At 41.5% G+C, this 24,358-nt stretch overlaps 1 protein-coding gene across 8 annotated transcripts in view; it reads right to left on the reverse strand.

Annotated features, from left to right (window-relative positions):
• LOC132782807 (protein CEPU-1-like) overlaps positions 1–24,358 on the reverse strand; it is a 1,227,856-nt gene that overhangs the window by 19,080 nt on the left and 1,184,418 nt on the right. For all 8 annotated transcript variants that reach the window (XM_067470763.1, XM_060787738.2, XM_060787737.2 and 5 more), the window contains exons 5-7: positions 19,999–20,133; positions 17,010–17,130; positions 12,780–12,931 (exon numbers count right to left, since the gene is read on the reverse strand). In XM_067470763.1, coding sequence (XP_067326864.1) covers positions 12,780–12,931; positions 17,010–17,130; positions 19,999–20,133 — 408 coding nt within the window. The remainder of the gene's footprint in view (positions 1–12,779; positions 12,932–17,009; positions 17,131–19,998; positions 20,134–24,358) is intronic.

The raw sequence follows: 24,358 nt of genomic DNA on the forward strand, positions 1-24,358 counted from the left end.
ATACCCCCACCCTCCAAATAAACAGAAGATTGTGGCGCAGCTGACTGGGTGTCAGCAGCATTAAGATCACTGTGACCAGAAGGTCATGAGTTCGAAGCCAGCCCGGGTTGGGGTGAGTGTCCAGTCAATTGTGTAGCTTGTTGTCGACCTTTGCAACCCAAAAGACAGTTGCGTTTGTCAAGTAGGAAAATTAGGTACCACCTAATTGACTAAATTATGAGGCCATAAAAAGACTCCAGTAAAAAGCACTCCAGCAAAGCATTCGGGGAATGCGGAAATACTTCAGTGTCGCAGATGTTTCTAAACTCGTTTCATTTTTAAGGGGTCCATTGATTTTGTTTTTTAAAAGAATTCCGAATTTTTCTTTTAAAAAATCGTTATTTACGAAATTTCGTAAATTTCGAATTGATTCGTTAATGGTGGACACGATTGCACAATACGCTAAAAAAAACCTCCAAATGGGACAGGGGGAACTTCTGAAGCTTCCCTCTCCCTCTGTTGTTGACTGTTGGTGTGATAATTTATTTTTTTATCACTGATAAAACAAACAAAAACTATAAAACTTGCACCAGACATACGGAAATAATAACGAACCAATTTCGAAACGATTTCGAAACGATTTCGAACCAATTACGAAACAATTACGAAATAAATTGAAAAATTCGTTTCGATTTTTAGTTGCTCCTGCATGGCTCAATATCGGATTGTAAGCTAATTTAAATACGAATCAATAACGAATTACGAAATTAACGAACGAAACCGCCCAGCCCTAATGTCTATATACGTTGTATGTCTAATTGGCATTGAATGTTTGCCATATATGTGTACATTGTAATCCGCCCTGAGTCTCCTGTGGAGTGAGAAGGGCGGAATATAAATGCTGTAAATAAATAAATATTGCATTACTGGAAATGAAGTTCTTTTAAAGACTCTGCTGGGGAGTCGGCTGAAGCCAACTTCAGTACAGAAGTAGGAATATAAGGGGGAAAACACAGTCTATGAATGCATTAAACACAAAATTGGAACCAAAAAAAGTGTCAATGTAATTGCAGCTCTCATTGAAGATATCTCGTGCCAGGGTTTGCTTTAACATCAGGATTTGAGATTTGTTTCTTGACCTTCTCTTTGTGGTAATGCAATTTAAAGCTCTGCAACAAAACATTAAGGCTGTGTGCTGCGAGCCTTCTGGGAGTTTATTATAATTATGCCTATGCCACTTTGTAACTGCTGATGAAGACCATTTTGGTTGGAAACACGCTCAGTGCACTGATTTTAATTTACTACATTATGTTTTGTGTGCTACTCTATGTCATTTTTGTTACATTTTCCATTTTAGCTTCTTTGTTTCCCATTAAGTGTACTTATTGTAACTGTTGTTTTTGTTTTTTACGCTCTTGTTTCTCTATTGCTGTGCTGTGCTTTTCAACACAAGTCACATTTGAGCCTCATCCCTTTCAGTCTCAAGCCAGATCTTCCTACTTCTTCCTAGGCCACTTGCGTCAACTTAGGCTGGATCTACACTGCTATATAATGCAGTTTGAATCTGGATTATAGATTCATTGTATGCCCATATTATGCACTGATGTTAAACTATTATTTATTTGTTTGTTTGTTTGTTTGTTTACCACATTTTTACCCCGCCATTTTCAGCCTGAAGGCGACTCAGAGCAGCATATAGATTGGCAACAAATAAATGCCATAATATATATATATATATATATATATATATATATATATATATATATATATTTACAGTATTTATATACCGCCTTTCTCACCCCTGGGGGGGACTCAATAACATACATACATACTAGGCATATGCAATCCATGGTTCTAGCTTTCTAAAGTACTTACAAAGCTAAATATCTGGTTCCGAAAACTAGGGGACACTGGTGCTTTGCTTCTACAGTGTTGCTAAAGTTCTGGTGGTAAAAATTTCAGAACTCTAACAAAACTTTCAAAATTTCATTATTATTTCATTATTGATGATTTTTATGGCAGAACCTATTAGGAACTGCCATTTATAATGAAATTTTGAAAGTTGTGTTAGAGTTCTGAAAGTTTCACCACTAGAACTTTAGCAACACTGTAGAAGCAAAGCACCAGCGCCCCCTATTTTTTACCACCAAAACTTTAGTTTTGTAAGTACTTTAGAACCATTTGGAACCATGGATTGTACATGCCTAATACATACATACATATCAATTTAAAACAGTTAATATCACTTAATAAAGATCCATATAAAAGCACTTAAGACTAATAATCAATGTCTACCAATTCTACTCCTTATCAATTTACATTGCTTAAGCTGTTTCGAGTTATATTATTTCATCATACTGTGTTTGCCCAATTACACCGTGTTTCCAAAGGCTTGCTCAAAGAGTCAGGTTTTTACTCTTTTCTGAAAGGTCAGGAGGGAGGGGGCCAATCTTATATCCCTGGGAAGGGAGTTCCACAGGCGAGGGGCCACCACTGAGAAGGTCCTGTCTCTCATCCCCACCAAGCACGCCTGTGTGGAAGGCGGGATCGAGAACAGGGCCTTGATCATTATATGGCAGTGAAGATCTAGCCTGACTTTACTTTGTCTGTTCAGTACATGGACTTTGAGCAATCTTGTCTTACCTCACTTGGCTTCGCATTACCATGATTCAAACTAAAAAAAACAAAACAAAACTTGGTCTGACTTTTTCTTATCTGATTCTAGTTTGTTGGACCCTGAATCCCTTGTTTGGACCTAAACATTCATAGTATCATGGCCACTGAATGTTGAAACAATAGAAAACCCCTGTATCTTTATCTGTAACTAGATGTCCCCTGCCATGCGTTGCTGTGGCCCAGTCTGGTGATCTGGAAAATAAAGTAATGAGAAAGTGTTGGTTTCTAATATATGTAATTTCTTTATGCTTGTGGGTAAACAATATTTCTTGCTGTTTCTTTGTCAGTGTTGATGCGGGGAGTGTCTGGTTTGCCTACCCTGGAAAATGCAACATATCATTGTCCTTCTGTAGGGGTCCCTTTCAAATCTATGATACTATATCTCTCTGTGTGTGAATCATATCTATCTATCTCTATGGCTGGATGGCTCTTTGTCAGGAGGGCTTTGATTAAGTTTTCTTGCCCTGATGAAGGGAGTTGGAATGGAAAGCCACCCTGAGTCCCCGTTGGGGAGATGGTGGTGGGGTATAAATGATGATGATGATGATGATGATGATCTTTGCATCAGTGGAATGGACTGAGATGGGAGTATATTCCCTGTGTTTGTAAAACTTTCTGAATGCTCAAACCATTTCCCGGAGGAGAAGGGATCAGTGTGTGGCCTAAGACCATCAGGTCAGAATTAGGCCATGGATGTGGACATAGCCTAAGACAGTGTGGACATAGCCTAAGTTCACTCTTAGGCTATGTCCACACTGCAAAATTGGCACAGGACTCCAAAATGTGTAGTTTTGTGAGGTATTTGCCTTTCACTGTTAGAGAGCTCTGGTTACTACAACAAACTATAAATCCCAGTGATTCATAGGATGGGACCATGAGGTGTAAAGTGGTGTCAAACTGCTATAATTCAGCAATGAGGATGGTCTACCAGTCTACATTCTTCTAGATCAGTGGTTCTCAACCTGGGGTCCCCAGATGTTTTTGGCCTTCAACTCCCAGAAATCCTAAAAGCTGGTAAACTGGCTGGGATTTCTGGGAGTTGTAGGCCAAAAACATCTGGGGACCCCAGGTTGAGAACCACTGTTCTAGATCTTATCACCATTGCCTTTTGCATTTCATGTGTATGTTGCATTCCCCCAGCTGTCATGGCCATTGGCCATCATACATGAAGAATTCTGGAAGCTGTACCTTTAAAAAAATAAATTCCTATCTCTAATCATTTTGTTTTGGAAGGAATGCATTATTCACAACTGATAACCACAGCTATTCCATCGATAAAGATTAATGAGAGGCTCAGGATTCTCTTCTATGCAGGAAAATATCCATGCCACCTTTGACATCATGACATCTCCGTGACCTCGCCATGCTCTTTGATATTGATTTGAGCATAGTGTCTTCAAAATTAAAGAATCTGTTATTTCCCCTTATGACACTTGAGCCTAGAACTTTGTATCTCAACAGGAGATCTCTTATTAAATTAGTTTCTTTTTTATATTCAGGCACTGTAAAGTACAGAAGTAAAGTCCTGCAGAGTTTACAATGTAGTCAGACAAAAGGACTTGTGAGAGAGTAGTAAAGAGAGGAAGAATGTGATTTACTAGACTGAGATTAATACAGGATCGTATAGATGGACTCTGCTGTAGTTCAATTATTGAATCCTCCTTCTGTGAGCAATGTCCTTGTGCTGGGCTGCTTTAAGACTCTCCACAGTTTACAAGAAAGTGGTTTCATTTTATTATGGACTTCAGTTACAGACCTGGTGAAGGAGACATTTAAACAAGAGCCTGGTTCCAGTTAATAAGAGAATAAGAAGTACAGTGTTGATAAATTCTAGAAGTATCATCATTGAGGAAGGTCATGGACCACATGTCACCATATTGTCCCATAACAGTCCCCAGGATGCTAGTTTTGGTGCAAACCGATGACCTCAGTGATTGTACCAAGCTCTACCAAGGTTTCCATGCCTGTTGCCATCTGTATAGTGTATATTCCGAGATCATAAAAGCAACTGCATTGACATTCTCAAAGCCCATTCTATTTTCACCTCATTATTTTGAGGAAATGGCAATCCATCAGTGCAGGTGACAATTATTGATGTCAGTGAGTGGCATATACCACAGCCTCTAGATTGGCCTCATATGCTGTGTCACAATGTGAGATTGAGAGAGACAAGTAAAAGCTGTTGCAGGATGAACAAATGTTCTGGCCTTGAAATGCAGATGTTTCTCTTCACCGGGAAACTGAAATCCAAAACTGAGGACCAGATATCTCTAGAGTTTAACTCATTCACTACCACATCCCGTCTCCTCCCATCTAACAGTTAAACATCCTAATGATATTGTCATTATTACACCTTAATACTTATAGCAAAAGTAGGGATTATGCAGCCCTCTGGGAGCATATACATTGATTTTTTGCAAGGCTGTATGATATAACATGGTGATGCATGTAATGGGAAAGATGCCATCAGAAGTCAAACAATCAGTACTGAACATCATGTTGGGTGCCAGTGTGGACACGAATACCAACTGCTACCCTACTGCTTGCATGGTAGCATGGGCCCAACACACTGAAGAGTCTGTGTCCTCCCTTATTCCACCCTTTTATTATTTAATCCCAAACCACAAGTATCTGTCTTGCATTTACAGATCGTTCACCATGTAATGGTGGTCATGGGATACATTCCCAGAAACTTTCACACGGCTGCTTCTGACCAGTGATTATCCAAAGCCATTGTCCAGTCATTTCATAGTAATGTTATAAGACATAGATGGTTTCAGTGTTGACCCACACAGATGATGGGAGTAGCTATACAGTCTTATGTGCTCTACTATGCTATTTTATTGTTGTTCAAACATCATTAGTTTTCAATGTTCTTTGGACTATTATAAGACTTTTGGATGTTGTAGAAAAAAATCAATTAGTTATTAACACATTCATTTCAGAATATAGATACGCATGATATGCATCATAGTTACCCAATGATCTATCTACTGAATAGTATACACACTTCCACACACTGGCATTTATACAAATACACAAATAAAGAAAGAATTGTGATATTTTTCCAGAGCTTAGAAATGTTACGTTGTTGGAGTCCAACTCCCAGTAGCCATGCTGTTTGGAGGACTGTGAAATCTGCACTCCTTCAAAGTAAACATTTCAAGCTTGAGATGTACACAGAGGTAGGCAACCTGACCCCAAAGCCAACAGAAGAGTATGGCTGCATCGTCTACCAGATAACCATTAAGGATCATAGTCATGTTAACATTACTGGTCAAACTCTCCTCTACACTCCATAATTTAACAAGAAGCAATCCTCTGTGTGGGACTAGCAATATGGCAAGACAAAATTATGGTCATGAAGAGTAAACAAGATGTTATGCCAGGAATGCCAATATGTAGGCATTTCAAATGAAAACCAAGTGTGGAAGAAAATATGAACATCAGAGGACCCTGGTAGACAATTTTTCACTCTCTCAGATTCCTACTAAAGTTTGTCTTACCCCACCAAAGAGAAAAAAATATGAGTGGAGGCAGTTCTGAGTATGAAAACAGCCAGAGCCCTTGTCTCAGCCACTACATCATTCATGCTGTTATTCAACCACAGCATAACCCAGTCAACAGGCTGCTATATCACCGGCCATATAACATCTAGTTTGATCCTGAGTCATAATCTGATGTGATCTGAAATGCTGAGATAAGCACTTGTGTGAAAACCATATGGCACTCCTGAAGGGTTTTTGAAAACTCTAGAAAGAATCAAATCCCAGGGATAGAAATGGCTTAGGTCCAGACTATTTGAGAAACCACATCTCCCTCTACAGACCAACTTGGACACTGCGGTCATCGGAGGAGGTCCTCCTCTCAGTTCCACCCCCGTCCCAAGCAAGGCTGGTGGGAATGAGAGAAAGGGCCTTCTCTGTGGCTGCCTCCCACCTCTGGAACTCCCTTCCTAAGGAGTTAAAGATGGCCCCTCCCTCCCCTACCTCTGCTCACTGGCTTACAAGGAGGAGAAATAGTAGTTGGTAATACAACCATTATACCTCTGATTAATAGTTGCCACCCGTATCCATGCCCTGCTTACCTCACTAGCTCAATAGATATTGTGAGCAATAATTAATCAATTTGCCCCAAAGAAATGGGAAATTATTGTTTCCATTTGATGTTTGATGTCCTATCTTATGTTTGTTATAACAGGCTGTGCTTTTTATTTAATTTTAGTTTGATAAGTTATAATTTGTATTTATATGTTGGGTTGTATAAATTTTGTTAGTATGGAGGTATTGTTTGTTGTATCCAGGCATTGAATGTTTGCCTTTTATGTTTGAAATCCGATCTGAGTCCCTTTGGGGAGATAGAGCGGAATATAAATAAAGTTTTATTATTATATTATTATAGAACCAAGGAAAGAAATTAGGTTGTTGTAGGTTTTTTGGGGGGCTATATCGCCATGTTCTAGAGGCATTCTCTCCTGACGTTTCACCTGCATCTATGGCAGGCATCCTCAGAGGAACCTTTGAGGATGCTTGCCATAGATGCAGGTGATATGTCAGGAGAGAATGCCTCTAGAATATGGCCATATAGCCCAAAAAACCCTATAACAACCCAGTGATTTCAGCTATGAAAGCCTTTGACAATACAAAGGAAGAAATGATAATCAACACCTAAAACTACAGCATCCGAGCCCATTGACCATCTACCATGTGGGTGGGGGGAGTCATAGAACCATATGTCCATTTTGGAAGACACACTGTGTACACACAGGCACACAAACTGCTGTGGTAATAACCATATCAGGAGATATAAGCCTCTCTTTGTCTTGTTGGTAGTAAAATTGTTCTGCACATATTGCATAACACACCCAAGTGTTCTGTGTTTAGATCCCAGGTTCAATGTTATAATCCTTCTGGCTTTCTCTTGCATTTGGTCCACATCTCCTTATCTTCATTTCATAGAGTTTATCCTTCTTATTTGTCAGTGCTCGCTACACTGAAAGCAGTAGTCTCACCTATATGTGCAAAGCTTTGGGGCAGCTATCAGTGCTACACTGGGGTCAGTTGATGCTCCCTGGGACAAAACACACTCCCTCATGTGAAGCCTGCCTCTCAGTAGGCATACTAAGTCATTCACATTAAATGAGGTAGTTCTTCCTATCAGTCTATGATGCTGGCTTTGGAATGGCATGAAAGCCATAGAAAGTGGGGCACGGCAGGATTTGCTCCTCACCTCAATTCCCAGCTGGCACAAAAAGCTAGCAGTGGTGCTGCCTGCTCTAACGTGGAGAAGCGTGACAAATAAGCCAAGCAATTACAGCTGTCCCTAGCTGTGAGTGGTGTCAGATGGATCCATCACTCTAATCAGAGCTCTGGCATGTGGAGAAAATAGCTTCCAGATAAGGCTACAGAGCTCTCCCCGCCTCCCTTTGCTAAAGTCAATTTTTTTATTTTATGTTGCAGTAATAGAAAATGCGACTTAGAAGCAAACCTGCGATTGCCGAGCTGCTTGGGTTGTTTATTCTCAAAAGCCTCTCCTAACAGACTGCACTCGAGGGTGGCAATGTCAGAGAATGCTCTTTGAGATTTCTGTTACACTTGTTTGTATATGAAGGGAATATTTTCATTGCCCACAGTTGGCTCTGCTTGGTTTCCTCAAGGGCAATGCCCTAGGGAAGGAAAGTCTCGGGACAAATATCTAGCTAGTCTTAGAAAGTATCTCATGAAAGTAGGATGGTCAGATTAGCACTTTAAAGAGGCAGAAGAAAGCATTTTTCAGTTGGGGCATCTGACCCGAAGACAGTCCCAGAGATTTCATTGGAACTATAATAACATAGTAGTGATGGAAGGCAGAATTTCCTGGTCCCCTATCTGCTCCTGTTGGTTCTTAAATAACAGGCTACTGAAAAATAGAGATAACCGTGTTATGGAATCTTGTTTGCACTTCACTATGAAACTTTAATGTTTAGAATCATAAGATTTGGAAGAGACCTCATGGGCCATCTAGTCCAACCTTCTGCCAAGAAGCAGGAAAATTGCATTCAAAGCACCCCCAACAGATGGCCATCCAGCCTCTGTTTAAAAGCCTCCAACGAAGGAGCCTCCACCTAAAAAGGGATCAGGAAAATAGAGGTGCTAGTGGAAAGGTGGATGGAACAAAGAGAACACATATGTGATGATCCTTACCTAGTAGGCCGCAGTAGGAACCTAAGATGTCAGTAAGCCAGCCTCTATTTTGAGAAGGTAATCCAGGGAGGCAGACATCTTAGGAGGGTTAGAATAGAATAGTGAGAGGAGTTGGAGCTATCCCTGGATTGGCTAAAGCAGAATGGGAGGAGTTTAGAAGAGAAGGAATTTGGCTTTGAAAGGAGAGGGTGGCAGATTTTCGGTGAGCACAGAATTTTCCTGACAGAGAGTATTTTGGGGCAGGTGATTCTACATCTATTTGGCCAGAAGAGTCAAAGGAGACACCTGTGGGCTTGTGTTGGATTGAGGACACAAGTGTTTTACTCTCTGGGGGTCAGAGTAGTTTAGCTGTTTGAGAACTCTATTAAGAGGGAAGCTATTTACTTTGGGGACCACCGGGTTTGGTTTGTCTGAGGGACTCACTGCTACTAGATCAGGGTAGAGTGAGGGATCTTGCTCACATTTAAGTTAAGGAAACCTATTTAAGTAACCACTAAGATTATTGTGCTCTGTAACCATTTAAGCTTATGTGCCTCATTTAAGAAGACAGTTGTTGGTTCAAGATACATTAATAAACTTTTCTCTATTTCACCGTTTAAGCAGCCTCAGCAGTGATTCATTCCATAGGGACAGTTCCAGTGATTTTTAACATCTTGTCAATTCAGTCATTTGACAGAGCCAGAGGGAGAGCTGGTGGATAAGAAGATTTACCTCAGGGACAACATATTTAGTATTCCCAGATCTCTTTGGGTGGTGGCAGCAACTCTTTTAGTTTATACACATTACCTCAACAATCACTTAATTTATTTTTTTTGGTCGTGTCAGAAGTCGCTTCTGGTGTGAGAGAATTGGCCGTCTGCAAGGACGTTGCCCAGGGGATGCCTGGATGTTTTTGATGTTTTTTTCATCATTGTGGGAGGCTTCTCTCATGTCCCCGCATGAGGAGCTGGAGCTGATAGAGGGAGCTCATCCGCCTCTCCCCGCATTTGAACCTGCGACCTGTCGGTCTTCAGTCCTGCCAGCACAAGGGTTTAACCCACTGCGCCACCGGGGGCTCCTAATCACTTAAATGCTCCGTGTCTAGAAACATATCCCACCCGATTGGTAGTTGTGGGTTTTGTAGTATTTTGAGATCTTCCCCCGTTTGTGTGATTTCTGTTATAACATACAATAAGCTTTTGCACAAACACTACTATTGAGGTAGTGAAGCAGTTGCTTCAGGCAATGTTTATTGGAAGGTGGAAGCAATTTCCTGGACAGCTGTATGCTGCCCAGAGTTGCTTTGAACTCTGAAGCTCATCTTCAGGTATAGTGAAGAGCACTGCTCCATTCCTAATGTTGAAGAAGAATTCATCCACCAGCCTAATCAGATATCGTACATGGAATGGTAAGGAAGTCGCAGCCTGTTCTTCACTACAAGCATCAAAATATTTTCTTCTGTTAGACTCTTAAGCTTCTTTTGATTTGCCAGATATTTTCCTGCAGCTTTTCAAGATCCCTTTGATAGTGCCTGCTTAGCATAGACGTGATTTTGAGAATCCTTCTGCTAGAGAAAAGCATTCAAGTAAGATGGGTCAAGTTGTTCGGGGTGAGCTTTTTGCACACCTCTAATTAAAATATTATACTCATAGCAATGCTAATTAGAAATTTCCACATGATTCCAAGGCTAGTAATGAGCTCTATCAAAAGAGCAAGGTACTATTAATTCAGAATAGCTCTATGTCTTTGGGAGATCCAAGGTTGCACTACAATTGAAGTTTTCGGGTAAAAACAGAACGGAAAAACTAAAGGTCCAGCCAAAACAAATTCCAAAAATCAAGAGAGCCAACAAAAAATAACTTTAAAAAAATGCTTACCAATATGTTTCTATGAGTCAGGTGAACTAATTCAGTGTATGCTTGTGGGTCTTGTAATAGCTTGGGGAACAAGTTAATTTTTCATTAACAATAAAATGATGGGTAGTGTATTTGAGCCAGAAAAAGGAAAACATTCCTTTGTTGCTCTGAAGTTTCAATGAAAAGAATTATATAATTCTTTCAAGCCATATAATATAGAATAATCAAGCTGAGCATGTTTAGCCTGCAGAAGAGAAGCCTGAGAGGAGACATGATGGCCATGTATAAATATGTGAGGGGAACTCATAGGGAGGAAGGAGCAAGTTTCTTTTCTGCTGCCCTGGAGAATAGGACACAATGGAACAATGGCTTCAAACTACAGGAAAGGAGATTCCACCTGGACATTAGGAAGAACTTCCTGTGAGAGCTCTTCAGCAGTGGAACTCTCTGCCCCAGAGTGTGGGGAAAGCTCCTACTTTGGAGGCTTTTAAGCAAAGGCTGGATGGCCATCTGTCAAGGGTGCTTTGAATGTAATTTTCTTGCTTCTTGGCAGGGAGTTGAACTGGGTGGCCCACGAGGTCTCTTCCAACTCTATGATTCTATGTTACTATATGTGTGAAAAACAATGGGTGATATCATGGAGGAAACAGTCCAGATAAAGAAGTTAAGGACTTGAACCCACAGGATAAGTCAAGCATTTGGGAGAGTTGGTTCTCCCTAAAGCTTTGCTACACCCCATTTTGAAAAAAATTGGAAGATTTTCCTAAACCCATCACAAATCATTTTCTTCACTTTCTTTAAGATTCATCCATTTGATTTGCCTTGTCTTCTTCCACTGTCTCCTCACCTGAACTTTTCCCTCAAAATCCTTCAACTACAACAGAAATAAGGACCAAGTCTTAGGGAACAGCTTTTTCTGGGGTTGTTTGCCCTCAAAACATTCCAATGAAGCTGAATTAAGGCACCCCTTTGAAACATTTATTTCAGTGAGAGACACACCACCTGAAGGAGCATTAGGCATTGTTAATAAAAGATTATGGTGGAAGAAAGGATGCTATACTATGGCGAAATACCTGGTACAGTGTTCCCTCGCTACTTCGTGGTTCACTTTTCACAGACTCACTATTTCATGTATACACACACACACACACACACACACATACACACACATAACAAGGGAACACTGTAGCAAGGAGGGAAGAAGAGCCACCCCCTCACCCTCTTTACCTTCCTCTTCCTCCTCCTCATTGCCGCTTGGGCCTCTTGCTGCCGCTTGGGCCCCGTGCCTCCTCCGACTCCTCAATCGCGGGACCCAAGCAGTGGCAAGAGGCCCAGGCAGCGAGGAGGAGGAGGAAGAGGATGGTAAAGAGGGTGAGGGGGCAGCTCTTCTTCCCTCTTTGCCCTCTTTACTTTCCTCTTCCACCTCCTCATCACTGCTGGGGCCTCTTTCTGCCACTTAGCAGCAAGAGGCCCCGGTGGTAGCGAGGAAGAGGAAGGTAAAGAGGGTGAGGGGGTGGTCTTCTTCCCTTCTCACCCTCTTTACCTTCCTCTTCCTCCTCCTCATTGCCGTTGAAGCTTGTGTCATGTGATGGGCTCATTAGATTGCCTATTCTTAAGTGGTTGGAAACACCAATTTTATTGCGTGTGACGAAGTTCTTATTCATCCCACCTAATAATGATTTCATCCCACCTAGTAATGGTTTCTTTCCCATTAAACCGCTATGACATGCCCTAGCCACAATGACATTATTGTTTAATGGATATCTGAGAACAGCATTTGTAGGAAGCCCAACATGTTGGATGTTGTTGAAAACTTGAAGTCACAATACCATGACATCTTTTTTTTTTTTGCAATGGAAATGAGTAGTAAAAATGAGGTGCTGGATGAGAGGCAACTCAAGAACAGGATACTGAGGTGATCTAGTCTCCTGTTAGTGACGCTACACTTATTGCCACTGATTTTGCATTTCTCCAGTTTTTAATCAGCAGAGCTTTCACATGTTTCCATCTTCCGACTTTTTTCGTCTCCCACGCACCCATACAACCCCTTTCCCAAAGGCTCATAACCTTAATGACAAGTCAGTGCATAATCCTGTGCCTTACTTACCGTACAGAATAATGCTGGCATTAGTGTTTCCTAGTTGGTTGTAAGCCACACAAGTATAATTCCCATAGTCCTGCTCAGAGACGTTGAAGAAAGTCAAGCGGGAGAAGAAGGCCTTGTTTTCAACTTTCAACCCTTTCTGTCCTTCAGTGAGCCTGAATTACAAGAGACATTTTATATATAAGACAAAGGAAAAGAATGGTCATCAGTTCAAAATGAAAGATAAAGTAGTTATCAAGTACTGCCTTGGTGTTCTATAAATTGCATTGCTGCCTATAATTTACTGCATTTGATCAACCTAACTAAATTTGAGCTCCCACTTGGGGACAAACCTGATGTAATTTTCTGTGTCCACAGGATCACTTTATGAAGAGGTTTCACGGAAAACATATACTGGAAGTGGTTATTCAGGCCATTTATCTATTGCTGGTCTCACGAGAGCCACTTCGGCTATTTGGGCTTCCTGGGTTCCTTCTCCAATTTGGGAGGAAAGTGAATGTGAGGTAGAAGTAATTATAATAGATTGATGGGCTGAATTTGACATGATTTAAACAAATATGCAGGGTTAGTGTTTTTTAAAAAGATCTGAACATTTTACAATTGTAATATTTAATGTATGAAGCCATGTTGCTGAATATAGATTGTGAGAGAGATAGCTACTTTGTCAATAAGATTATTTTTTTTAGCAAGAGTTTATGAGTATGTTAAAAGTTCTGAATTTATTGTCATCTTGAGAAGCTACTTTGATGCATTATACTGGCTTAGAAAGATAAGAACAAGCTTAATGGATGTAGGAAGAGGATATTAATATTGGGATTTGAAGAACAGTAGGGATAAGTCATCTGTAGAAATTCGCCTAACAATTAATGTATAGGAAGCAAGATGTTTTAGTACTTATAATCATTAGCTGGAAAGCTGTAAGATCAGTCCCCACACACTTTTGGTTTAATATTATGTATATTTTAGTTGAGTTTATTATGTTTTATTAGTTGGTAGTTATCACGCGGTGTCTGCGCCCTACATCACCGGAGAAATTGCACTGTTTAGCCAGTATTGCACCACCTGACATCCGCCGGGGAGTAGCAACAAATAGTGAAAGGACCAAGGCAGTGACATCTCCGGTGCACTCTCTGTTTGGGCATCAGCCAGCATGCCAACTCCTTAAATCAAGAAATAGTTTTCTAAGATCTACAGAGACACTCTCTGGAACACTTCAGCAAGTGAGAGTCCAAAAGTGGCAGCTCAAACCCAGAACCTCAATCAATGGCTGGTACCAAATGAGGGACTCCTTCCTGGGCACACCGAAAACTGGGCGACTTGGAAGGCATTGAACAGACTGCGCTTTGGCACCACGAGATGCAGAGCCAACCTGAAGAAATGGGGCTGCAAAGTGGAATCCTCGACATGCAAGTGTGGAGAAGAGCAAACCACAGACCACCTACTGCAAGGCAACCTGAGCCCTGCCACATGCACAATAGAGGACCTCCTTGCAGCAACACCAGAGGCACTCCAAGTGGCCAACTACTGGTCAATGGACATTTAATAGAATACCAAGTCTGCAAACTTTGTATTTTGTTTCTTTGTTTGTTTTTAATGCAATACAACTGTTTTGGTTTGCTCCTGGCATGATAAATAAATAGTTGGTAGTTTTGTCTTGTACACTTACACACTAAATGTTATTTTCTAAATTGATAATATTTGTTGATAAAGTATACAGACAACAAAAATTGTCGTCACCATCATCATATTTCATTCTCCATCTTGCAACATGTGCCAAACAAACAGCTCAAGGCAGAAGATTCGTTGGCCAGCTGTCTTTAAGAAATTCCTTTCATCTGCCCACTCCACTGATAAAGGCTTCAAAAATAACTGTGCCAAGGTGCTTGGGGTCAGTTAATTATCAAGAAATCACACAGTGAACACTAGAGTTTCACCTTCAAATACAAAGGAAATGGGGAGAGGGAAGGAGGAAGGAAGAGAAAAAGTGAGCTTGAGAGAGAAAGATGTTGTGAAAACTCACTCACAGAAATGGAAGTGCCCACAACCAACTGATACACAGGGACAGGCATGAGAAGCATTCTGTGACCAGTGACCGTTTCCTACAGGACCCACCCAGGTGTCCCAGAAAAGCTGATGAACTAAATCTGAATCAGCGCTGCCTCCGAAAAATCCTGCAAACCTCTTGGGAAGACAAGTGGTCAAATGTCAGTGGGCTGGAAGATGCAAAGACCACCAGCACTGAAGCGATGGTCATCCACCATCAACTCCGCTAGACTGGCCACATTGTCCGGATGCCCATCCACTGTCTCCCAAAGCAGTTGCTCTACTCTGAACTCAAGAATGTAAAAAGGAATGTTGGTGGATAGGAAAAGAGATTTAAAGATGGGCTCAAAGCCAACCTTAAAAACTCTGGCATAGATACTAAGAACTGGGAAGCCCTGGCCCTTGAGTGTTCCAGCTGGAGGTCAGCTGTGACCATAAGTGCTGTAGAATTTGAAGAGGCACAAATGGAGGGTGAAGGAGGGAAATGTGCCAAGAAGAAGGTACGTCAAGCCAACCCCGACCAGGGACCACAGTGAGGGCATTGGAAACCATGCAGATCAAGAATAGGGCTCCACAGTCACCTACGGACCCACTGCCAGTACACTGATCTTGGAAGACTATCCTACTTGGACAATGAGGGATCGCTAAAGTAAGTAAATCTGAATGCCATAGTCATGATTCCTACAAATTAATATTGCTAGGCTTTCTATCTTTGAGTATGAGTATGACATCCATGAGCACAATGACTTTTCGAGTGTGCATCCCCGGCTAGCTACCTCTCCACCTGATCGCTAAGCCAGGGCACTGGCATTCATGAAAGTAACTTCTCAAGACCCTGCCTGAGGGCATGGCCTGTGATGCAGTGAAAAAAAGGTGACTCTGTGAATCAGGCAGGAAACTGATTCACGCCATGAAGTTGCAAACATTGGTGCTTCAATGATGGCCTCTCAAGAGGACAACTACTGTAAGGAGACTTGTCACCATGCTGCTTTATATCAACTGTTGTTATTTCACTCTGTCAGACAACAGATCCATTTTTGTGCCTGGAGACAAAGAGACATGAAAGCATTATGCGGTTTGAGTCCAGGTTATTTGAAGGACGGTTTCTCCCTTCGTGTGCCCATTAGAACACTGAAATTCCCAACAGAAATGTCCCACCAACTTCTCGGGCTCATTTTGTGGGAACAAGAGAGATAACTTTGTCGATGGCTTTAAGTAGACTTTGGCACTTTTTCCCTAAGGAAGCCAGGAGGCAAGTAAACCCATTAGTTTGACCCCAGGCTTTTTATAAACTCATTGAGGTGGCTTGTTAATGGTGCACCGGTTAGCCTTTGTGGTTAGTTTTTGTGTATTTAGGCTTATAATGCATATTATTGGCTCAGTTTTATTGACTGTTCTCAGTTTGGCACTTACTCAGAAGAAAATGTGCAGGTATAATTTTCATTCAATTGATGAATGCTATTATCTGCACAGAAAATGCTGTGTTTTCTGCATACAACTTATGTCCAGAATAAGTCCCTAATGACGGCATTTGCTGCTGTAGTTCTATAGAAATTTCTTTTCTTATGCAGAAAACATGCAATTTGTTCAGAATGCACCACAAGCCCTAAACAGCCCTTGAAAACTGAAATGTTAAAGACTTACAACAAGACGAAAATGGGTAAAATTAGTCATTGCATCTTTCAAGGATAATATTAGCACAGAATCACATCCTTATTGCAATATAAATATTGATGGTGTCAGACAATGGCAGAGCAAGGGTAGATGGAGAAAAAAAAAGCAATCAAGAGAATGCAGGTAGAAAAAGAAAAGCGGGGGGGGGGGGGTGTAAGGCACATATTTGCAAATAATAGCCTTCCTTATTTATGGAAGCCCTCACTGAGGATCCTGGGAAAACAGGATTCTCAAGGAGAGCTTCTAGGGATAAAAGAAGGCCTGCTTTTCAGACAGATACAAGCAAGGAAATTGATCCCTTTGTGCCCGCATTTTAAATCACAACCAAGAAACAGTTCTTACAATCCCCCTTCTCTATATGTACTCAATCACGGAGACATGTACTGCTGTAATCCCATTCTAGTATTCCAGTTGTCTTTGTAGCAGAATGATAGCAAAGTTGTTGTGGGATGCACAGATTCTGGCAAAGTGGGCAAAAAATAGAATCCTAAAGTCAGGTACGATTGAGCCACATACCTTTTGTCATCTTTGTACCACTGGAACTCTGCTGATGGAACGGCAGATGCTTCACATTGGAGGATGCCCTTCTGTCCCACTGGCACCCCAGTATTCTTAGTATCTGAGATGTATGGCGGATCTGTCCAAGAAGGAACAGTTGCATGTTTATCTCTGTGACCCAGGAATAGTCCCTTTTCTGTGCAGTTTCTTCAATATTTTCCCTCCATGTTCCCAAACAGAGTGCTTTGCGTTGTCATTTGGTGGAGAAAAGCAATACCCTGATACTAAAAAAAACCCCTATATAAATAGACATGTAATGTTTGGGTTGTTGTGGGTTTTTCCGGGCTATATGGCCATGTTCTAGAGGCATTTTCTCCTGATGTTTCGCCTGCATCTATGGCAGGCATCCTCAGAGGTAGTGAGGTCTGTTGGAAGTAGGAAAATGGGTTTATATATCTGTGGAATGGCCAGGGTGGGACAAAGGACTTTTGTCTGCTGGAGCTAAGTGTGAATGTTTCAACTGACCACCTTGACCAGCATCAACTGACCACCTCCAACTGACCACCTTGTTTCAACTGACCTCCTTCAACTGACCAGCATTTAATGGCTTGGAAATGCCTGGGGGAATTTTTTGTTGAGAGGTGATTTGATGTGCCTGATTGTTTACTCTCTGTAGTTTTGCTGTTGTAATTTTTCAGTTTTTTAATACTGGTAGTCAGATTTTGTTCATTTTCATGGTTTCTTCCTTTCTGTTGAAAGTGTCCACATGCTTGTGGATTTCAATGGCTTATCTGTGTAGTCCAACATGGCACTTCCAAGCCATTAAATGCTAATCAAGGTGGTCAGTTGACACATTCACACCTAGCTCCAGCAGACAAAAGTCCTTTGTCCCACCCTGGTCATTCCACAGATATATATACCCATTTTCCTACTTCCAACAGACCTCACTACCTCTGAGGATGCTTGCCATAGATGCAGGTGAAACATCAGGAGAAAATGCCTCTAGAACATGGCCATATAGCCCGGAAAAACCTACAACAACCCAGTGATTCCTGCCATGAACGCCTTCGACAATACATGTAATGTTTGTTTGTGGGATTAACATAATTCAAAAACTACTGGATGAATTGACACCAAATTTGGACACAATACACCTATCAGGCCAAAAAGTGACCATCATTCATAAAACACTGAAAAACACAATGGAAGGGACTTTAAAAGCCAAAAAAAAAAAAAAGCAAAAAGACGCTACAGCACATGTGTAAAAATGACTCCCTCTAGCAAACAAAACACACAATATGATATCCACACTCTCTTCCAGACTACAACTACCAGCATCCCCTAGACCAGGCCCTTTAGGAGAGGAGGATGATCCAAATGCACTGCTTCCAAACTGCAAGGTTTCTTCTCCTTGGATTTCTTTGAGAGCACCCCAATCCCTGCATATTTCCAATTCCCTATTCCTGGACTGCAACTCCAAGCAATCATCCAGATAGGTAGATTAGATAGAGATAGATAGGTAGGCAGATAGATCGATCAGGAAGACTGCTGAGAGTTGCAGTCCAAGAATAGTTAGAGAAGGAAGAAAGGCAAAGAGAAAGAAAAGGTGGCAGGGAAGGAAGGGAAGAAGAAGAGAAGGAAGGAATGAGAGAAGGAAAGAAAAAAGGGAAGGAAGGAGGGAGGGAGGGAGAGAAGGAAGGAGAGAAGAAGAGAAAGAAAGGAAAAAGGGAAGGAAGGAAGGAAAAAAGGGGTGGAGGAGGAAGGAGAGAAAGAAAGGAGGAGAGAAAGAGGGAGGGAAGATTGTCCAAAGCAATGTGTGGTGAGTACAGCTAGTATGACAATATAAATTTGAAAAAGAACCTTGACTTGACCAATGTAGACTTCCAATCCCCAAAGAACCAATTCTCTTCGGGCCTTTGGTATCACTACAGGGAAATCTGTGATTTAATCATGCTTATGTATAAACATATATTAATGTTCATACAGAACTGCAAATGTGAAGTTGATATACATATTCTGGAACACAGTCTGAACCTTGATGAAAATGCATGCATGGACATGTAACGTAAGTATGAGTCCTACTACAATTTCCCTAGAGCTGTGCATTAGTGCACAGCTTTTTTTTTATCGTGTCAGGAGTGACTTGAGAAACTGCAAGTCGCTTCTGGTATGAGAGAATTGGCCGTCTGCAAGGACATTGCCCAGGGGACGCCCGGATTATTTGATGTTTTTATCATCCTTGTGGGAGGCTTCTCTCATGTCCCCGCATGAGGAGCTGGAGATGATAGAGGGAGCTCATCCACCTCTCCCCGGATTCGAACCTGCGACCTGTTGGTCTTCAGTCCTGCTGGCACAGGGGTTTAACCCACTGCGCCACCGGGGGCTCCAGTGCACAGCTTTAACATATGCAGTAAGACCCGAAAAAGTAGGTTGCTGCCAGTCAAAACCTACAAGATGAGCCCAACTGGACCAATGGTCTAATTGAAATGAAGCTTTATGAATTAATGTTTACTGGTGTCTTCTAGTGGCTGACGGCTCCTATATCAGTGAGGTGGTGAATCCACCCAGGATTTAAGTCCAAAAGTTTTAAAGAACTATGTAAGGTGTTGAGAAAGTTGGGGATTGAATTTTCACTTGGCCATGGAAAATCACTGTGTGACTTCATTTTGTGAAATCATATTCTCTAAGCCTCAGGCAAACCTTCTCTGAATAAATCTTGCCATGAAAACCTAGTGACAGACTTGCCTTAGGGTCATCATAAGTCAGAAATGACTTGAAGGCACACAGCACACAAATGAGTTGCTGAAGCTATTTTGCAGGTAGAGTTCAGCATCTTGAACAGCTCCTTTAAAGTTCGGACTAAAATCCATAACAGATCAACAGGTCTCCCTGATATGATACCGACCCCCCACTGGTCAAAACTACAAAAAAAGTAAAGTAGCAGCCTCTCTAATCATGAGACTCAGAAATGGCTGAAAAGGAAAAGAATAACAGAGTAACTACTCACAATTCACGGTGACTTTTACTCTTCGCACAACTGGCGTTGCAACGTCATTGGATGCACTGCACTCATATTCCCCTGACTGTTCCCGGGTGATGCCTGTGATCTCCAGGTACTCGTCTTCACTCAAGAATCCCACAGCTTCCAGGGACCAGAAAAGGAAAAGGAAAAGAAGCATGATACCCTGTGGCAGTACACTGGAGAGTTGTGGGCTACATATGAACCGTACATTATGTTCACGCTGGGCATGCATCTTTCACCCACCAGTGATGCCGATGGGATTCCCAGATACAATTCTTAAAACAATCTCTTCCATTTGTCTGTCGGAGTATCTTGATGCAGAGCAAGGAAACATTATTTATAAATGAGGTGGTAGGCAGCCGAGCTTGGCAGCCTGTCATTGATAATCTATGTTCGGAAGGCACCAAACGTGTTGGCTCTTTCAAAAGCATTGTGTGTTTTGAATGGAGAAATTCTACATTTCTTCATGGACAGCAAACCCTTGTTCTATGGCTTTCAAACAAATTCAGAGCACATTCTTACAATCATTGAAATTACGCAAATGACCCATCCTAAGTACATTCCATCCAATCTTTTGTTTGCACACCATCTAAAGAATGAATTGATATTTCTTTGTAAGGTAATTGCACTTCTTCTATTTCTTACTATTATTCGGTGTTTAAAAGAAGAGAGGCTACCTAAATATTGGTACAAATGGGATACTGATATTAAACTACATTGCATCCATAACTTGGTTTCATATTATCCCAACTTTAGAACTGAGAAATGGTGGCAACTGGATTTTCAAAAATGTGTGCAAGACTGTTTTAGATTACTGCAATGCTCTCTACGTGGGGTTGCCTCTGAAGACTGCCTGGAAGCTTCAATTAGTCCAACGTGTGGCAGCCAGACTACTAACGGGAGCGGGGTACAGGGAGCATACTACTCCTCTGTTGCGCCAGCTCCACTGGCTGCCAGTCAGCTTCTGAGCACAATTCAAAGTGCTGGTCTTAACCTATAAAGCCCTAAACGACTCCGGTCCAATTTACCTGTCCAAACGTATCCTCCCCTATGAACCATCAAGATTGCTAAGATCGACTGGAGGGGTCCTGCTCTCGATCCCACCGGCCTCACAAGTGTGGCTGGTGGGGCCGAGAGACAGGGCCTTCTCAGTGGTGGCCCCTCGGCTCTGGAACTCTCTTCCACTGGAGATCAGAACTGCCCCTTCTATCTTAACGTTCAGGAAACAGATGAAAACTTGGCTTTGGGGATTGGCATTTGACGAATGATCCTGTGGTATGGATGAATGATGATTAATAATGATTTTTGATGATGACTGGCCACTGTAATTATATGATTGTATTTTGCTATTTTAATGTTTTAGTGTGATTTAGAATATGATGTTTTAATGACTGTCTGTAATATTGATGTTGGAAACCGGCCTGAGTCCCTCGAACGGAGGTGAGAAGACCGGTATACAAAACTGCTAATTGAATAAATAAATAAATAAACTGTGTGTGGAGACAATTTGGAATATATTTCAATATATGACTACTAATGGTAGCATTTCAGATTATATATAACTTAATGTGCACAGCTCATAAGGTTCGTCTTTGCGAAATACAGGGAAACATACATCTGTCAATAGGAAAATGTGCAAAAAATTGTTATCAAAATGTGTATAGATTTTCACACAAGAAGAGAGAACATATTTTTACAACATGATATGAAACTCAAATGGGAAGAAAACACAAGTCAGTTTGCAGAAACACAATGAAACTGGGAGTGAGATATGTTCGCACTCCTATTTAATTGCCGCACTTTCCATTTGCAACTAAATAATCCTCAAAACTGCAATGCTGTGAAGGGTATCACTAAAAGAAATGTCAGCACTCCCCACAATAGCAGTCCTGAAGGATAATAAATTGGTCTACGTTAATCTTATTTCAATCCCGGCTATTTGTGTTTGTAATGCAGTCATGCTTTCAAAGTACAAAGCAGGCAGTATTAAACTATCTTTTGGGCATAATGGGTAGATTTTATGGTACACTTGAAAACTTCTGGGGGCCTCTGGGACCACTCTGAAAACTTTTCTCGTTGTTCTGCACATCAAAGCACATAACCCATATTTTAATGTCACTTCTGACTTTCTCATACAATGGATGTGCTTCTTTCCAAGAGCACAATTAATGAAACAGAATATAAAATCCTTGCTCTGGGTTTTGTCATCTTCTCTGACAATCTGGCAAGAACTTGGAAGTTACTATCTTAGACAACATGGCTCAAAATTTCCATTTTGGCCACCATTGCTGTTGGGATTGTAGGATTTTTGTGTGTGTGAGAAGAGACTTGAGAAACTCTAAGTAACTTCTGGTATGAGAGAATTGGCCATTTGCAAGGATGTTGCCCAGGAGATGCCCAGATGTTTTGATGTTTTACCATCCTTGGGGGAGGCTTCTCTCACATCCCTTCATGGGGAGCTGTAGCTGACAGGGGAAGCTCATCTACACTCTCCCCAGATTAGAACCTTCAGTCCTGCCAGTACAAGGGTTTAACCCATTGCATCATTGGGGATTCTGGAATTTGGAGTGCAAAAAGAATTGATTTCCAAGCTGGGAACCTGGACCAAGTCAAAATTCAGTTCAGTTTCTGCTATCAAATTTATTCTGCATAAACCAACCAGGATTTGCATATAACCAGAGCAGCAAGATATACATATATTCGAATATAATTAGGGTGAAATAATCCGTTGGTAATGAAAACATGCAAAAGAGCACTGAAAAGATTAGAAGTCTATCTCATTATAGGGGCTAACTTGATGTACTTGGCCATTGGATAGAACACACAAGTCAGTTTCTTCTAATAGAAACACCAAGCTTTTAAAATAGGGAATAAAAAGGTAAAGGTTGTCCCCTGACATTAAGCCCAGTCATGTCTGATTCTGGGGTGTGGTGCTCATCTCCATTTCTAAGCCGAAGAGCCGGCATTGTCCATAGACACCTCCAAGGTCATGTGGCCGGCATGACTGCATGGAGCGCCGTTACCTTCCCGCCGGAGCTACCTATTGATCTACTCACATTTGCATGTTTTCAAACTGCTAGGTTGGCAGAAGCTAGGGCTGACAGCGGAAGCTCACACCACTCCCCGGAATTGAACCTGCGACCGTTCGGTCAACAAGCTCAGCAGCTCAGCGCTTTAACCCACTGTGCCACCGGGGGCTCCTTAAAATAGGGAATAGCATCTCTATTATAAAAAAATCAGAGCCCCTGATGGCGCAGTGGTTAAAGCGCTGAGCTGCTGAGCTTGTTAAACCCCTGTGCCAGCAGGACTGAAGACCGACAAGTTGCAGGTTCGAATCCGGGGAGAGCGTGGATGAGCTCCCTCTATCAGCTCCAGCTCCTCATGTGGGGACATGAGAGAAGCCTCCCACAAGGATGATAAAACATCAAAACATCCAGGCGTCCCCTGGGCAACATCCTTGCAGACGGCCAATTCTCTCACACCAGAAGCAACTTGCAGTTTCTCAAGTCGCTCCTGACATGACAAAAAAAAGAAAGAAAGAAAAAAGAAGGTCAAGCTATCGAGTTCTTAAATCTTAACACCAACAGCATTCTAGTCACGAAAAGACACAAATCTTCCATTTCTGCAGCTTTTGGGCACTGTTTATTTCTCTCAGATAGATAGTCATATCTCCCTTTGACTTTCATTAGATGCAAAGTTTTCATTCAGAAGAAAGCAGAGTAATCAATCAAGCATCAGGAAAAATAAAATAAAAGAAAGAAAAAGCCTAAGTATTCATGTTTAGCAGTCTTTTACAAACTTCTTGAATTAGGTAGTCCCCAAAGAATAATTTGAGAACCACTGGCATTTTTGGAAATTAGAAGAATTATGCTTGATCATGAAATGTGAAAGTATGGCAAGAGGGAAGAGAAATACAAACACTGACACAGCTGTTTTATTTATTCCTTCCCGATCACTCGATCTCCTTTTCCCAAACCCTTTACTGCCGGGGTGCTGTAATTACTGAGCAAAGCATCTCCGAGACCAGTGTCACACTTAATATTCCTATTAATTTTAAATGGTAGTCCTTGGTACATATGTGTGGCAATTGGTGTCATATTTTAATTAGGCTTGCCCTACACCATCTGAAATTAATAATAGCTTGAATTACCAGTGTAATTTATAAATTAACATCGCTGCAGCATTAGGAAATAAATTAGCTCTGGACAGCTGGTTCTGGCGCTGGATGACAACAGTAGAGAGGACGTTTATGGATCCCCTTGATATAGGCATCACAATCCCCGGAGAATGAGATTATAGCATGGGAGTACAAATCACTTCAAAACATGGATATGAAGAAGTCACA

The sequence above is a fragment of the Anolis sagrei genome, chromosome 7 (genome assembly GCF_037176765.1).
Source record: "Anolis sagrei isolate rAnoSag1 chromosome 7, rAnoSag1.mat, whole genome shotgun sequence".
Classification (NCBI taxonomy): domain Eukaryota; kingdom Metazoa; phylum Chordata; class Lepidosauria; order Squamata; family Dactyloidae; genus Anolis; species Anolis sagrei.